At 39.7% G+C, this 16,594-nt stretch overlaps 1 protein-coding gene across 1 annotated transcript in view; it reads right to left on the bottom strand.

Annotated features, from left to right (window-relative positions):
- Positions 1-16,594, bottom strand: part of gpc5a (glypican 5a) — a 146,489-nt gene that overhangs the window by 57,318 nt on the left and 72,577 nt on the right. Inside the window, exon 7 of the mRNA XM_084001279.1 lies at positions 9,951-10,071. Coding sequence (XP_083857405.1) covers positions 9,951-10,071 — 121 coding nt within the window. The remainder of the gene's footprint in view (positions 1-9,950; positions 10,072-16,594) is intronic.

The following is a 16,594-nucleotide window of genomic DNA, read 5'->3' as shown; positions in this document are numbered from 1 at the left end:
CAAACGGTGATCATTTAAAAGGAAGAGTAGAAAAAACAACAACAACTGTGCCCATCTGTCGTATGAAATTGCTCAACTTTTTTGAAAAGATAAAGGCATAATTTGAAGATTTGAATACACATAAATAAGTAACCATGGTGACTGTGAACATTTCTCACTGTGCAAACTACACTTGGTGACATTATCAGAAAACACTGGCTGTGAACAGGAGAAGTTGTCTTTTCCCCTAAGATCTTTTTGCTCAGGTAAAGATAACTACATACCTACAGTACAGTATGCAAGGTTAAAATTAAAGCGTGAATTGCTTGAATGTGATTTTCTTCCATAGAAGAAAAGGATTGTCCAGCTGTTTCTCAGCTGTAACGGCCTTTTATCCATGTCTAAGCACACAAGATCGTTTCAGATAAAAGTTGTTATCAGCAGGTACGCAGCTTAGCTGGACTTCTCTTTGAAGTTTTTATTTTTTATTTTTAAATCATGAATAAAGTCAGGTTAAAATATAAAATTATTATGCTGCAGGTTTAGAGGTTAATCTCTAATTAAAACGCACTCGCAAAATTCTTGACATGTCTGTAACTTTATAGATTCCTGGCTGAATACCAACATGAATTAGTCAAACCAGTTCAATGTCTTAAGTCTTTCTCAGTGGGTATGGTACTGTATGTAAAATATAGAGGAAGAGGAAGTTGGTAAAAGAAAAAAAAAAAGGAAACAGGATTGCCTTTGGATTTCTATAGGAGTTAAATTTTATGATGTGATGTGCACATTTAGGAGCACAACAAATAAAATGTGAATATATCCCTAGTGTTAATCCTGTGGTCTGAGAGGAGAGAGAGCGCATGAATAATTCACAAGCAAAACTGCTGGTCAACCACCACATCAATGACTGGTAAATAATTCAGCCCACAGACTGGATGAGGAGCTGCTTGCCCCTGATTTTGATTGAGAGACACAGGGACAGGGCCTACTTATAGATTCTTGATGGGTTTTACCACATCAAGAGGAGAGGACAGGCAAGGAGGAGAGGAGCCAACAAATAATTCATAGGAAGGAGCTGCTGATGAGCAAGATGATGAAATCTAGAGTTTGTACTCTCAGATTGCATGATGAATTTGTCAATAGCTGCATAGCTGTTTTGTGTTTTCCTGCAGCCTCGGCCCGTGGAATAGTAATGACACATTTCCATTTGGTCCTGTGGAAACTGGGAGCGGTTTCCTCACTTCATTTGCTCAAGGTCAGGGGCAAATAAATGGAAACAGTAAAGAGCATTTCTGATATGTAGATGAAAAACATGAAAATCAACATTTGCATGGACACACCATTCTTATCCTCATAAAAATGCCCCAACGGTGGCGACATTAAAGGTAACACGACTGCACTTCTCATCCATATTTTCCAGCGTATGCGCCCTCCTCTTTCTCTCCAGGCATTAAAACAGGCAACTTGCCATTCATGCACACGTGCACAATGTGCTTTAAGTTTCATTATATTAATAAGGTGCACCAATACCATAGTGATTTATAGAAGTAATACAATGTGTAGGGTGCACCCATATGTGCGCACAGTCAGTCATGTGTACCGTGGAATAAATGTGTGCACTGGTATATGTAATTGATGTTTTGGCTGGTCATAAAATGAGCTGCCATTAACACCTCCCTCCACACACACACACACACACACACACGCCATTATGGTTCCTCTCCTTTGAATCCAGGTTTCATCTACCACAAATAAATTCAATAAATCTAAATCTCTAAGAATTACGATTTAACCCAAACCCACATTTTAAATCACAACGTGCTGAGCGTGACCCACATTTCCTCCTGGAGCCCCAGTTTCCCACTTTAGATGACCACATTTCACATTTTCACTGAATTACACGATTACCACTTCCCGGGGACTCCCTGTTGTGTCAAAACACGCCGTGTGCCTCGATACACGTGTCAACATCACCTTAAAGACAGTAGGGGAATCAAATATCAGGGATGGAAATTGATGTTAAACCATACACACACACACACACACACACACACAGAAGTTGATGCTTGTGTTGTATTTTCCAGCAGCTAATGAGGCACCAATCAGAACTATTTACAAATCAAGTCCCAGTGACATTATATTGAGAAACTATAATCGAGGACTGAGAAATGAATCGTGCCAGATGTTTGATATAAAGGTCTGCAATTACCACACACATCCTCACTTCCTCTATTCTGATTTGTGGTATGAAAACAGAAGCCATGTTGATTAATTCGCTCTTTTAAACATGTTTCCTGCCTCAGAAGAAACCTGGACTCAACAGCAGGAGTACGAGTCAAAGGCCGTCTTCACACTACGTGGTTCATGTGACCCAATTCTGATGTTTTTTCTCTGAAGTGGCACAGATCGGATCTGTAACATGAACGTCATGTGTAAATGCAAAAAAAATGTATGAAATCGGATGTTGTCAGATTGGATTAAGGCCCCCTTCATATATGGAAATTAAATGGACATCTGCTGATACTGTAAGTGTGTGGATGGATGGAAACAGATGAACTGGATATTTCCTGGCACTGCGAGTCGTACGCTATCAATAATGCGACGATGGTGCATTTTGATGATAGCGCTGATAACCGATGTAGCAGCGATCACTGCTTTATACATCCAGGCCTTAATAATAAGGGCTCTCTACATTCTCTTCCACCTTAAAATGCAACCGATAATGCATCGGGGGAAAAAAATGCTTGAGATGTTTTGTCCACTTCGTCTGCGTCTATGTTGTTTACATGTCGTTTCACGCAAAAAGCAGGTGTAAGTGCAGATATCAGATATACAGTAGATCACATAATAGAAAACAGGCAATCAAGAAAAATCTGAATTGGACATTAAGACCTGTGGTGTAAAAACAGCCTCTTTTATGACCATTTTTAGTCCGTCCTCTCATGTCCTCAAATTGAACTCTTGCAGACTCTCGTATCGATCCAGAGTTAAAATTGCATTGGTGGATGTGTGTTGTTTACATAAGTCCAACTGGAGAAACAGATTCATGATAACAGGCTCAAAGACTGAGTTTTTTTCACAGCTCGGAAAAGTTTCCATGGCAGCAGCTAGTTTATTTATCACTACAACAATCACAAGATTAACAAAAAAAAAAAAAAAGACCAAGTGATCTATGTCCTTCATAGGCAAATACACTTTGTCAGGCATATTAAGTCAAGTGTAACTTCAGTGCTGCACCTGTGTGATGTTTTTTGGGATCATCATGCGTTTGGTGCCCACACTGTGGCGACAGACTGGTTCCAGTCAAATGCATGAGAGGCCTGCTTTTTTTTTTTTTTTTGTATTAATTTTTTTCTCCACACAGCTTTCCAGATGCACCCTGTGCCTCCTGTAGTCGCTTATCTCGGTCAAGGCTCGACTCTGTTCTGGCTCCACGGTGTTGGAACGAACTCCCCACTGAAGTCAGGGAGGCAGAGTCGTTGCTGCAGGCTATAAACCCACCTACTACTGCATACATACATTTACCTGCTAGTACTTACTTCAAATCTCTTTAAGCACCTGCACCCTAGCACTGAACATTCCCCCAGTGTCAAAAGGGATGCACTGCAAACTTTGGATCATATCTCGCTCTTTGATCCTATACGTGGTGTGAATGCAGCTGTGCACATCAGTCTGGACAAAAAGCTTCTGTCATACGAACGTGATGTAGCGTCAGACTTTGAAGCAACTATAAAACACTGGAGAGAGCACTAGTGAGGGCTGAACAAGGAGACACCTCAGTGCTGCTTATGTGCTGCTAGATCCTGAGAAGTCGCAGTTTAGCAACTTTTTAAAGGGATATTTCAACATTTTGGCAAATTCGCCCATTGCCTATAGTTTTAGGAGTAGGTTTGTTACCGTTAATTGTTGGTGCAAGCTGTTTTTAGATCGGCCAGGCAGAGACGCGAGCTGCTCAGCTAACGCTACGGAGGCTAATGGTACAGTATTACCGGGCTTTCCCTCAAAACTCATCAAATACACAATTCAACAACTCTAAAACTCTCTGGTGGACAAGTTGTGACCTGCACATTCACCACGCTATGAAATAATAATGTATACACGTTGTAGATGAAAACAGAGATGTTTTCGAGGTAAATGCAAAGCCGGTGTTGTGCCGAAAAGAGACTCCTTGCCGAAAAACGGCTTTGCATTTACCTCTAAAACAACTCTGTCTGGTAACGTTCTGTTATTATCTCATAGCGTGGTGAATGTGCAGGTCACAACTTGTCCACCAGAGCGTTTTGGAGTTGTTGGATTGTGTATTTGATGAGTTTAATGAGGGAAACCAAGAAATCCCATCAGCCTCCGTAGCGTAGCTCTGAGCAGCTCGCGTCTCTGCCCCGCCGATCTAAAAATAGCTTGCACTGACAATTAAAGGTAACAAACCTACTCCTAAAACTATAGGGATTATGGCAATGGGCCAATTTGCCAAAATGTTGAAATATCCCTTTAAAATCTTATTTGTGAAGACGTCTCACTCTATTAGGACAAATCTGAAAATACTTCACTGCAGAGACGGAGATGAAACAAAGAGTGTGATCAATGACTTTGCAGATCACTGCGTTATGTAACTGATACGAGGCTTAAACATAGAAGAACAAAGTGTTTCCCTTTGAAACAGTCTGACCTCATTGATGGAGTGTAATTCAGCCGGAGTGTGTTCAAGCTATACCGCTATTAATTTTGGATTATTTACATTTGCTTGAATTCCCATAAAAACCCAAAACATATTGTATACTGTAGTTTAGCTTATAGTGACACGAGATCTGGATCTGCAGACAAGGTTCACTATTTACACAGCTACACAGGCACAGTAGTATCTTTATATTTATTTCATCTGCATGTGCTGCAGGCAGCGTTGGCACCGACCACAAGGATCTGGCAGCAGCTCTTGTGCAGAAGGGAAAACGTTGATTTTTGTGTTTTTGTTGTTTTGTTTAGGTGTGAAATCAAGATTCTACACGATAGAGTTATATATTTAATTTTTATTTTTACCTTATTTACTTAATAAACATGAACAATAATGAAGATATTTTAGCGTTTTTCCTTCTTCTGCATTCATCTTTCACACATTCAATGTGGGAATAATTAATAGAGACTTTTTCAGCTATTTCTTTTCTTTTTTTTGCTTCTTTATGTTCATGATAATTATTCACATTTTCACACCTGTTAAAGATTATTTGTTCCACAGCTAAAATATCACATCAGTGACATATACAAAAACAACAGACCACTGCATTTTATACTGTTTAATTAGCAGGGATGTTGTCATTTCCTCAGAGGTTTTATCTGGATACTGTCTGTATTCTGTGGGACTAATTAGCACCATATTTTTTCTTTGTATCATTAAGGTCGGAAATGTTTTATTTATCTGTAAATGTGGTTGATATACTGTACTTGTAAAGACCTTTGCTGATGCACACCATCACATGTGTTTCTGAAGCTCTAAGGACCATTTCATCGGTCAGACAATGATACGACTGTTTTATTTAGCTAATTTGAGGATTAACGACACTAATGGTTTGTGGTTGAGATGTGTGTTTTATGGCTGCACGTCTCTCACAACCTCATTGTGATGCTGGAGGAAAAGTCAGGGATAAATCTGAGTTTTTTTGGGGGTTTTGTTTAGTTTTTAACTGCATGGGTGAAAACTTAGGATTCAACCTCAGGGATCGCCGTGTCTGTAAAACATTTCATGGAAATCTTGTCTAGACCAAAATGATGAAACAACTAACGCACAAACGACCAGATGGACCGACTATAGAGCAGCTGAAAACACAACATGTTTTTTAAAGATAAATAATCACTTTAACAGGCCATTGTGTTGATCCGTATCTCTGTTTGACTTTGTGATAATGTCTTTTTCTCTAATAACCATTACTTTGTTTTCAGACACACTCACTGAAAAGGTGGGTTCACAACTGAGAGCGGCCGACACAACAGAGAGAAAGAGCACATGTTAATTAGCTTTGGTAGAGACTGTGTTGAGGTTGCGTTGCCTTTTCATTTCATGCTGCCTTTGCTGAATAAATTCTGTAAATGCATTTAAATTTCAGGGATTTCACACTCGGCTGAGTTTTAAAGGCACTTGACGGCCTGGGAGTCAGCATTGTAAGTTTGATTTTTATTCCACTCATAGCCAACATTGCTTTTTTATATATTCATGTATTAATAAACTACCTCTATTTTATTTTGTAGGTAAACTCAGGAGAAGTGTTCCTCGAAGAAACCACAGTCAGGCCATTTTTTTTTTTTTTTTACAGAAATCGCACACCTGCTCTGTGAATGCATTTGAATTGTTCCAGTGGGTTCTTCAAAAAATTCAAGACATTACAAAGACAAACTGAAGACACAATATTATTCCAAAAACTGAAGCAAAAAAACAAAACTACAAGCTATGCATTTGAAAATCAAAATGTCACACTGTGAGCATGTTTTTGCTCTTTTTTTTCTTTTTCTTTTTTTTTTACCATGAGTCAGAACGACCTCAGTTAGATTCTTCACACACCAGAGATTCGCCTCTACGCAAAGCAAGTGGATGGGGAATTATTGAAGATATAAAGTTAGGAGGAAGATTTCAAAACAGAAAGAAAGAAATAAAACCCTATATTTTAGGGAGGCATGATAACACGATAACAGTACAGATAATTATCGACCCAATATTAGCTGCTAATTATCAGTCAAAAACACACGGTTAAGTCGGATAATGAAGTTTTTCACGGCCATATAGCCAACATTTCCTTGATTTCATTCATTTTCAGTCCGCCTGGCCCCTAAGTTAATTTGAATAACAAAGGCTGTTTTTGTCAAAGAGTCATAACCGTCAGTTATGACTCAGAGGCAGAATAAGTCAGAGGCAGAATAATGTTAAATTCATCTTTACTCACTACATCTTAGCCTTTTTCTGAACTCAAAAATGTTATGGGTTATTGGTATCAGTGGGAAAAAATAGTTATCGTTCATCCATCCCTACAATATTTCTCATGTGAGTACTGATAAACCCGCCTTTAACAGTGTGAGAAAGCATTAAGAAAACTGAATTTCCTGTCATTTCATATTAGTCCATGTATTAAGTCTGACAGTCAAACCCAGAGGAACAGGTCCAGATCAGTATTTTTGAACTTCAGTGGTGTTTGTCTTGTAGCTTGGTTATGATCAATATTTTCACATTAACAGCGGATCAGCTGTGCATCATGGATTGATGCTCCCTCTGAATCCTCACATGACTCCACAGGTCTCTCAGCTCCGCGGAGCGTTTCGGCGTCTTTCATCTCATTATTTTTTATTTTTTTGTTTATTTTCTGGCTACAACTTTAATGTTTGGTTCACTCGCCGCTTTTATCTAACTCCAGACACAGCAGGCAGATGTATTCAGTGTTTAAAAATAAATAAATAAGCTAAAAATCCACTGTGCTTCTACGTATACCTGTACAGCACCAAATGGCAGACAAACAAAGTTAATGACAAGCTGGTGAACATGGAGCAGCTAAAGAGCCAGAGATTTCCCTGAGGAGTCGGTGGAGACCAAAAACAGAGCTAATAGGAGATGAAGGCTGGACTTGGATTTATCAGGTGGTGAGATAACGACTCTAATTAAAGGCTCCATGAAATGAAAAATGTATTTTTCCAGCTTTAATCCAGTGTCCACGTGTTAATTGTTCATTTATCTGTTGATAGAAAGTTATTATCTGAGTATGTTTACATCAAAGCCGATGTGTTTTTCTCTTCCTGTAAAAAGATTTCAGACTTTTGATGACTCATCCTGCAACAAACTTGTTCTGCCAACACTGTCTGTGTTTGTGTGTGTTTGTGTGCTAAGAATCATGAACCTGCATCTTTTTTCCTGCTAGCATCACAGCTGCCTCCAGCTCCAGGCTCAAACAGTCCAAAACTGGTTTTGAAACATTTTCTCTTATCTCAACATCACTGAAGTCCACAGGTGTGTGTGGAGGGGACAGAGAGGAGTCCTCTACAGCTAGAGACAGTCCCACAGGTGGCGCTAAAAGGAGATTTACGGCCATTTTTGACCCCTAAATCGTTGTCCTGATGGTCAGGGTTGAGGGGAGCAAAAAACACGACAAAAATTGATGCAGTCAAACCGCTACCTGGCGCTCGGATAGCGACAACGCTAACCCATAGGGGCAATTCTTTCAACCACAACAAACACTCAAAAAACAATCAAATATCTACGGTACATGACACACCACTGAACTCATATAGTGTATATAAACTTTGTGTTTTTGCATGTAGTCAGACACTTTTTCCTTGTTGTGATGATTTATTTACAAAAATAAACGGTCAGAGATATTATGGACATTACCACTGCACTGCTCCACCGTTTATTTTTGCCCCCATGGGTTAGCGTTGTCGCTATCCCTAGCGCCAGGTAGCCATGGTGTAACTCCGGTTTGCCTGCATCAATTTTAGTCGCGTTTTTTGCTCCTTCCAACACTGGGTGACCATCAGGACAACGATTTAAGGGTAAAAAATGGCCGGAATTCTCCTTTAATGTACACTCTCCTCTTGTTTCTCCCATTTTCCTCCCCCCTCTTATCCCCCAGTCATCATGTTATGTCTGTCTTATTGTATGTATTGTATGCTGTATATGTACGGACGGGTTAATTGGTGTAATTTCGCTGTACTTCTGTACAGTGACAATAAAGGCTGATTCTGAAGCTGAAGCTTCTGATTCAATACAATCAGCTACTAATCATTATCAGTGACATGTCCCGCTCTAGCTTTGTGTTTTAACCAGAAACACGTGATCGTGCTCTGGGAACACTTTTACGATTTTTTAAATCAAAATAAACAAGATGAACAGATGAGAAAAAGAGCAGAGTATGTAAATGACACTCAGCAAATTATGATTACATAATCTCAGCTGCTGATCATGATCTGTTTCTTAGTGCTTACAATAAATCATATGCAGAAGAAGCGGTGAAACAGTTTCTGATCATTCCAGCTCATCAAACTGTCTCTGCAGGTGAAAAAAATAAAAAATAAAATCCACAGCACAAGGACGTTCAAAGAAGTACATTTAAGATGCAAACCGTGAAGGTGCATGCAGTGAATGTCAACAAGGCAGCTCAGGAGCTCTCTAACGGTTATGATATAGATTTATGCGTTCTGACATCCCACAGATGGTGTGAATTAGTCAGGAAGGGGGTGTCAGTGTGAGGTCAAGAGAGATGACCTGGCCTTCAGCCTGCCTCTTGGGGAACCTGAGCAACAGATGCAGGAAGCTGCTGCTGCTGCTGCTGCTGCTGCTGCTGCAGTGAAACAACAGAGGTGGCTACGGCAGCTGTTGTTGGAGCTGCAGCAGAGAAAGCAGCTCCTCTAAACTGCCCTAATCTCATCATCCTGAGAGATAAACAGCTCTGAAAGGATCCACAGCAGCGCAAAATGTGAATCGAAGCGGACGGGCTGATAGAACAGCTACATTGATTTTGACAAAAAGCAGAAAAAGGATTTTTGTAAATATAAAAGACACACAAACCAGATCAAATGGGTTTCTAAATGTGTAATGATTGATTTTGTTTTTCATTGCCTGGAGATGATTTAGCATTTGAGACTAGTTTTCTATTAGCCGGTACTTACTGGTAATAGAGGATATAAATGAATTATTTTGTCAAGGATTATTTCAGAGGTAAAAGTGTGAAGAGCTTCAGCTTTGTGAGCAGTCGTTTCTTTACAAGGCAGCGGTCGGCCTTCCTTAAGGAACGAGCCAAAAGCTGACAGGAGATACTTTATGTTGCACAAGCTGACAAAGAAGAACAGAGAATTAGCCGACTGCCTCCGGAGACGTTCACCATATGTCTGACAGAGCGAGGGATGGAAATATATAGAATTAAAACAACGTCAGCGCTCCGATAAACGGGGAAATTGCACCTTGTACATATGGCAAATATGTACAGAGCAGCAGGGAGTCTCACCTGATTGATGTGCTTCAGTTTGTCAATGATTTGATTGATCACTGGGTCCGCCTCCTTCACTTTGACTTCAGGGTTGGCACTCTGGGCTTTGATCCCGTTCCCGACCACGCGGAGGGTGTAGCTGTGCACGGAGACAAGGAGACAGAGGGTAAAGCCTCGAAGTATTTTCATTTATCCTGCTGTCATGTTAAGATAAAATGAGAATAAGTACCAGCGGTGGGAAAGTAACTAAGCAGCCGACAAGTTCCTGTACTTCCCCTTATTCTACTCCACTGCATTTAAGAGAGAAATATTTTACTTTTTACTATATTTATGTTAGAGATGTAGTGAAGGTAAAGGTTCATTGTGACATAAAACGCATGATAAGGTTTGGAATTACAATTTATTTTTAACAAATGAACGTGTTAGACATGTTTCACTTAGTTCTAAGCTTCGAACATTGGTGAAACTCTCCAATAATTCACAAACAAAGCACCAAAAAAAATGTGGACACAGATGTGAGTGGTTTAAATTAGAAAAAACATTAATCTTGCATAAAACCATTTAGATTTATCTGTCTGAGCAGCTCCTAACCTTTTTCAAACTCAGGCTCCCTTGAAAATTGTTTAACAATACAACATCATACAAGTTCAGCCAACTTTATGTTTCAGTGACAGTTTCAAACTTTCAGGTTTGAACCTGGGCGCAGAGATCACAGGTCGATGTCACTCATCATTTCACCATCTGTCCATTTCACTCTTGCTTTTTAATTCTTCCTGTTATAGAATAAAACTTTATTGTAAATTTGTTGTGGACTCGAGCGCATGGTAAAAGCTGCCTTAGACAATAAATATACATAAAATACATATGACAGCTTCAGACGTACATGCACACACTCACTCATGACACATCCAGTAAAAGATTAAAAAGGAAAACAAACGAACAAACAGAACATCAGTTATAAAACCTTTGAAACCGCAATGTGGCAAAAATTGTCACCAAAATTGTTTTTGCAAATGACATGTCGGCCCATGTGGAAAACCTTCAAGGAACATCTCTGTAAAGTATCTCAAACTGATGTTCATAAGTCATATAGATGTCATATATGAAAAAATATGTTTACTTTCAATTCAAGTAGCCAATATTTTGCTAGTGATGGAGTATTTCTATATTGTAGTTATAGTTTCTTACAGTGAACATCTTCCTCCAGTGAGAAACACGTGAGCAGCATCAGAAAAGCAAACTCAACACTCTCTGAATCTGAATAAAACCCAACATATTATCTCTTCTCCTCCTCCTCCTCCTCCTCCTCCTCCGCCTCTAAAAGATGCTCAATATTCTGAACTCGCACAAAGGTGAAGGTATAATTCATTTGTAAGAATATAAATGAACTTCCCCCCGGGGGGTTAAAGTAGGATTTGTGCTGTGGACGAAACATGATTCACCACAGCACAGCCACACGGGCACATGAACATGCTCCATGGCTGCAGCTTTTAAACCTGCTTATTACATGTGCAGCTTATCAGGACTATACATCAGTGCAAGACGTGCGCCCCTATAACGTTTCAATACGCGGCATTAATCCTAGTTTTAAAGCAGGTTGTTGTTGTTGTTATAGCCCGGTAATAGGCCTCAGTTCAGCTCAAGGGCTCCTGACTCTTTAGTCTCGGTCCGGCCTGTCAGCGGTAACGACTCTGACCGTGGCGGCAGGTTGAGTGAGTACAACGCACTCACATCTCAATCACCGACATATCATTTAATCAAACTAGTGCATCAAGGTGAAGTCACTCATGTCTGGAAATTCTGCTGAGTGTGTGCATTCACAACGAGGAGGAGGAGGAGGAGGAGGAGGGGGAGGAGGAGGAGGAGGAGCGCTGAGGTGTCTTAAAACATCTGGATCAGAGAATTACAGATGCAAAAAAATGCTCCGTGGCTAAAGCGACTGGCGAAGGAGACATGACACAGATTGCGTGTGCTCCTCAAGCCACATGAAGTCAGACAGGGGGGGGGTGAGAAAAAAACATGTATGAATAAATAACGTGCAGGAAGCAAAGGTGTCTAATTTATTTAAAAGAAAAGGTGGGGGGCAGAATTCAAATTCAGTCAGGACGCCTGTCGCTGAGATGCAATTTTTTTTTTTTTTTTTTTTTTTTAAACTTTATTTTTTCACGTTTTTTTGCACAAAACATAGGCAGCATCAGTATAATAGACAGAAATAGGTATGGCTACAATATGATGTGGCTAAATATTACAAATGCTTGCCAAGTTGTGCCCTTATAAACACAAAAGAAACATCAAAAAGAAAAAGAAAAAACAAAAGCATATGCACATATACTGTACGTCTAAACACGTGTTATCTCGAGTACACATGTTCGCTTACAACCATATGACTAAATAATCATCTACATATTCATATACAAATGCACACATACATAGAACACTCGTGAACACAACATGGGGGAAACGTGGGTTGCGAGTAGGTCATATGTCACATACATTACAGCAATATGGTCATAGTCGTTCTTAAAACCAGGATATACATAGCATTAAGGTTGATTATCACCTCTTCTTGTAATATAAGTGCTCCATTTTTCCCAGAGGGCATCACCTTTGTCCCTTTGTAATCTGAGACTAAACGTCAGTAGTTCCATTGTTTGGATGTCTTTAATTATGGCTACCCACTGATTAACTGTGGGAGGTTCTGTATTGAGCCATCTTCTTGTTATGGCTTTTTTGCTGGCAGCCATGAATATTTTTAGGAGGTATCTGTCTTTTTTTGGTAATTCTGTGTCCATATTACCCAGGTAGAATGATAAACAAGTGAAATTAAAATTATACTGCAAGACCTCACTGATAGTACTTTGAACTCCTTGCCAGAAGGATTTAAGCATGGTACAACTCCAGAATATATGTGTATGATCTGCCATACCGTGTCCACATCCTCTCCAGCAAGTAGGTTGTTGTCCTGTCTGTTTAGACTTTTGCTTTGGTGTTATAAAGAATCGGATGCAGTTTTTCCAGGAAAAATCCCTCCATAGTTGTGAGGCTGTAGTAGTAATTTGTGTGTTAATTACATTTGTCCAGTCTTCAGAAGTAATTTCGATTCCCAACTCTTTTTCCCATTTCGCCTTAATATAATTTGTTGAGTGACCTCTTAATTCAGCTATATGTCTATATAGTTCGCCAATTATCTTTCTGGACAGTTTTGTGTTATAGGCTTTGATAAACATTTTGGTAATACCTGATATATTTTCCTGTATTAGTCCTTTAATGTTCGTGTCAAAGTAGTGCCGGAGTTGAAGGTACCTATAAAAATCCTGCCGAGCTAGGCCAAATTTATCTGATATGGACTTGAAGTCTATGAATTCCTGGTTTTCAACTAATTGGCATAATGTGGAGAGTCCTTTTCTCTCCCATTGAGTAAAGCCTCCGTCATTCATACCTGGTTTGAAATCTGGGTCATGGGTTGGCCACATTAAAATTCGAATTTCTTTCTGGATGTTAAGTTGTTTCACCAAGCCAAACCAGATTTCTATAGAGAATCTAACCCACTGGCTCTGGATATCATGTTTTTTAGCCTCTATTGGGCTTCCTAGTAAACTCTGTATAGGCCTGTCTGACAGTGATAGCTCTACATCTTTCCATTTTGCGAAGTACTCTTTATTGCACCAGAGCAGCAGTGGTCTTATTTGTGCTGCTAAATAGTAATCTTTGAGCCTCGGTAAGCCCATCCCCCCACTATACTTTGGCAGCTGTAAAGTTTTGTATCTCACCCTGGGACCTTTTCCATTCCAGATGAAACGGGATATCATCTTATCCCACTCTCTAAATTGACTATCAGGGACACAAACAGGTAAGGATTGAAACAGATAGAGTAATCTGGGTAAAATATTAGCTTTTATTGTCATAATTCTGTTACCAAGATCTAGGGGCAGAGAGGCCCACCTGCCTAGATCTTCCTTTAAATGTGGATTTATTCTTACATAATTTTCATAGAACAACTGTGATATATCCTTAGTCAATTTAACGCCTAAATATTTAATAGAGGTTGAGTCCCAGTTAAAACTGTACTTATTTTTTAGTTCTATTGATGGGACGAAATTGAACGTCAGGGCTTGTGTTTTATCAACATTAAGGGAGTAGCCTGACAGGAGTCCATATGCCTGCAGGAAATCCATTAATCTTGGAATTCCTGACTCTGGGTTCTTTAGGCTGACCAACACGTCATCCGCATAAAGACATATTTTGTATTCTATACCTTTTATTGTGATGCCCTCTAGGTCAGGATTCTGTCTTACGGCTTGTGCAAGAGGTTCAATGAAGAGGTTAAAGAGCACTGGGCTGGCTGGGCAGCCCTGGCGACAACCGCGTTGCAGGTGGATAGTTTCTGACAGGCCTCCATTTACTTTGATTCTGGCTACGGGGGATGTATATAGTGTTTTGATGCCTCTAATGAACTTCTCATGGAAGCCTAATTTTGCCATGACTGCATAAAGAAATTCCCACCCCACGGAATCAAATGCCTTTTCCGCATCCATACTAAGTAGAATAGCTCCAATTTTTTCCCCTTCTATGTGTTCAATGGTGTGGAGGGTTCTCCTTATGTTGTCCTGTGTTTGTCTACATTTAATAAATCCAGTTTGATCTTCGTCTATCAAAAAAGGGATCACTTCCTCCAATCTTTTAGTTAAAATAGTTGCATATAATTTATAATCTTGATTTAAAACACTGATAGGTCTATAAGAGCCACATTCTTTCGGGTCCTTGCCCTCTTTTGGAATCACAGAGATGGTAGCTTCCCTCCAGGATGGGGGGGTGACTCCCTCCCTCAGGGTGTAATTGAAGCTTTTATGTAGTATTGGTATTAATTGTTCCCTCAGTGATTTATACCATTCTCCTGGGAATCCGTCAGTCCCTGGAGACTTAGAAGACTTCAGGGAGGAGATCGCCTTGTCAATTTCTTCGGGTGATATTTCTTTTGTTAATTTTTCATTTTGTAATTTCCCCAAGGAGGGCAGATCCAGTTGGCTCAGGAACTCTTCTACTTTAGCAGGTTCGAACGGTGTGGGTTGAGTATACAGGTTCTGGTAAAATTTTTCAAATGCTTTCTGTATTCCCTCTAGTTTGTATATAACTTTTTTAGTGGCAGGATCCCTAATCTTATAGACTGTATTTTCTGATTGCTGTTTTCGCAGCCTCCATGCTAACAGCTTGGATGCTTTCGAGCCTGCCTCGTAGTATCTCTGTTTTGTAAACCTGAGATTTTTCTCTATTTCATCACAGTAAATCTTGTCTATTTCTTGTTTGAGTGGTCTCATCTGTAGAAGTAATTGTGGATCTTTACTTTTACTGTGTTTCTGTTCCAGTTCTGTTAGTTGATTCTGCAGGTTTAACAGTTTTTGAGTTTTCATTTTTTTTATGAATGCAGATTCTGATATAATTTTCCCCCGCAGGACTGCTTTGGCAGCATCCCACAACATCACTGGGTTCACATTGCCATCGTCATTGTCTTCCAAATATGTTTTTAATTCTTTCTTTATTTTCTCTTTAAACTCAGGGTTGTTTAACATGCTTACATTTAATCTCCATGTTGTCACTTTGGGTCTAGTATCTAGATGTAATTTCAGGTGGACACTAGAGTGATCTGATATATCTCTCTGGTTTATCTCACATTCCTTTAACCTGTGCCTCTCTGAATTATGGACAAGTAGGTAGTCAATTCTTGAATATGCATTGTGACGATTTGAATAGAAAGTATACTGTCTATCTCGATGGTGGAAATCCCTCCAAACGTCTATCAAGCCCAGGTCTTGAATTCTCCTTTTAATCCATCTCTCAGTAGGAGTGATTTTCCTTTTTTGATTAGTTGTGTCCAACTTTGGGTTCAAAATTACATTAAGGTCTCCTGCACAAATCAAGACTCCAGCAGATTGGAACGCTATTAAATCAAATATTGTCTTATAAAATGTTTTGTTGCTGCCTGGGGGCGCATATACATTCAACAGGGTCATGTCCTTATCATCTAATTTGCCCTTTACCATAATGAACCTACCCTCCTTGTCTTTAGTCTCTGACTGGAATTCGAAATGAACCTTGTTTGGTATCAAAATAGCCACGCCCCTCTTACGTCCTGCTTTAAAAGATGAATAGTAAGTATGTTTAAAGCCCATATTCTTTATCTTTTCATGCTCCTGGTCTGTTAGATGGGTTTCTTGCCAAAATATAATGTGTGCCTTTTCCCTTTTTATTTTGGATATTGCTTTACTTCTCTTGACAGGAGTCGACAAACCATTGACATTTAGGGTGATAACCTTAAATTCTTTGTTACTCAGCTATAGACCAGTATTCTCCTGGACACTCACTCACTTCCCCTGAAAACAAAAAATAAGAACCATGAACAGTCATAACAGAACAGTCAAGACCGTAAAACGTTACGGTGAACAAAAAAGGGTCTTCCATAGAGGAGGTAATCCCTGGACCTCTTGTGTAGGGGGGTGTTGCAGCCGCTGAGTTGCGGGGCCCCCTCGGGTTGTTTGAGTGGGTGGCTGTCATTCAAACACTACAGACCGACTGCCCTATTCTGAAACTAAAGTGATACAGAAGTCTTGGCCCATAAACATCAAAAAAAGTATTCTGTATTATGTAAAGGCGCACTGCATGTAAAA

Source organism: Trachurus trachurus (genome assembly GCF_905171665.1).
Source record: "Trachurus trachurus genome assembly, chromosome: 3".
Lineage (NCBI taxonomy): Eukaryota > Metazoa > Chordata > Actinopteri > Carangiformes > Carangidae > Trachurus > Trachurus trachurus.
This window is presented reverse-complemented; position numbering and strand designations above follow the sequence as displayed.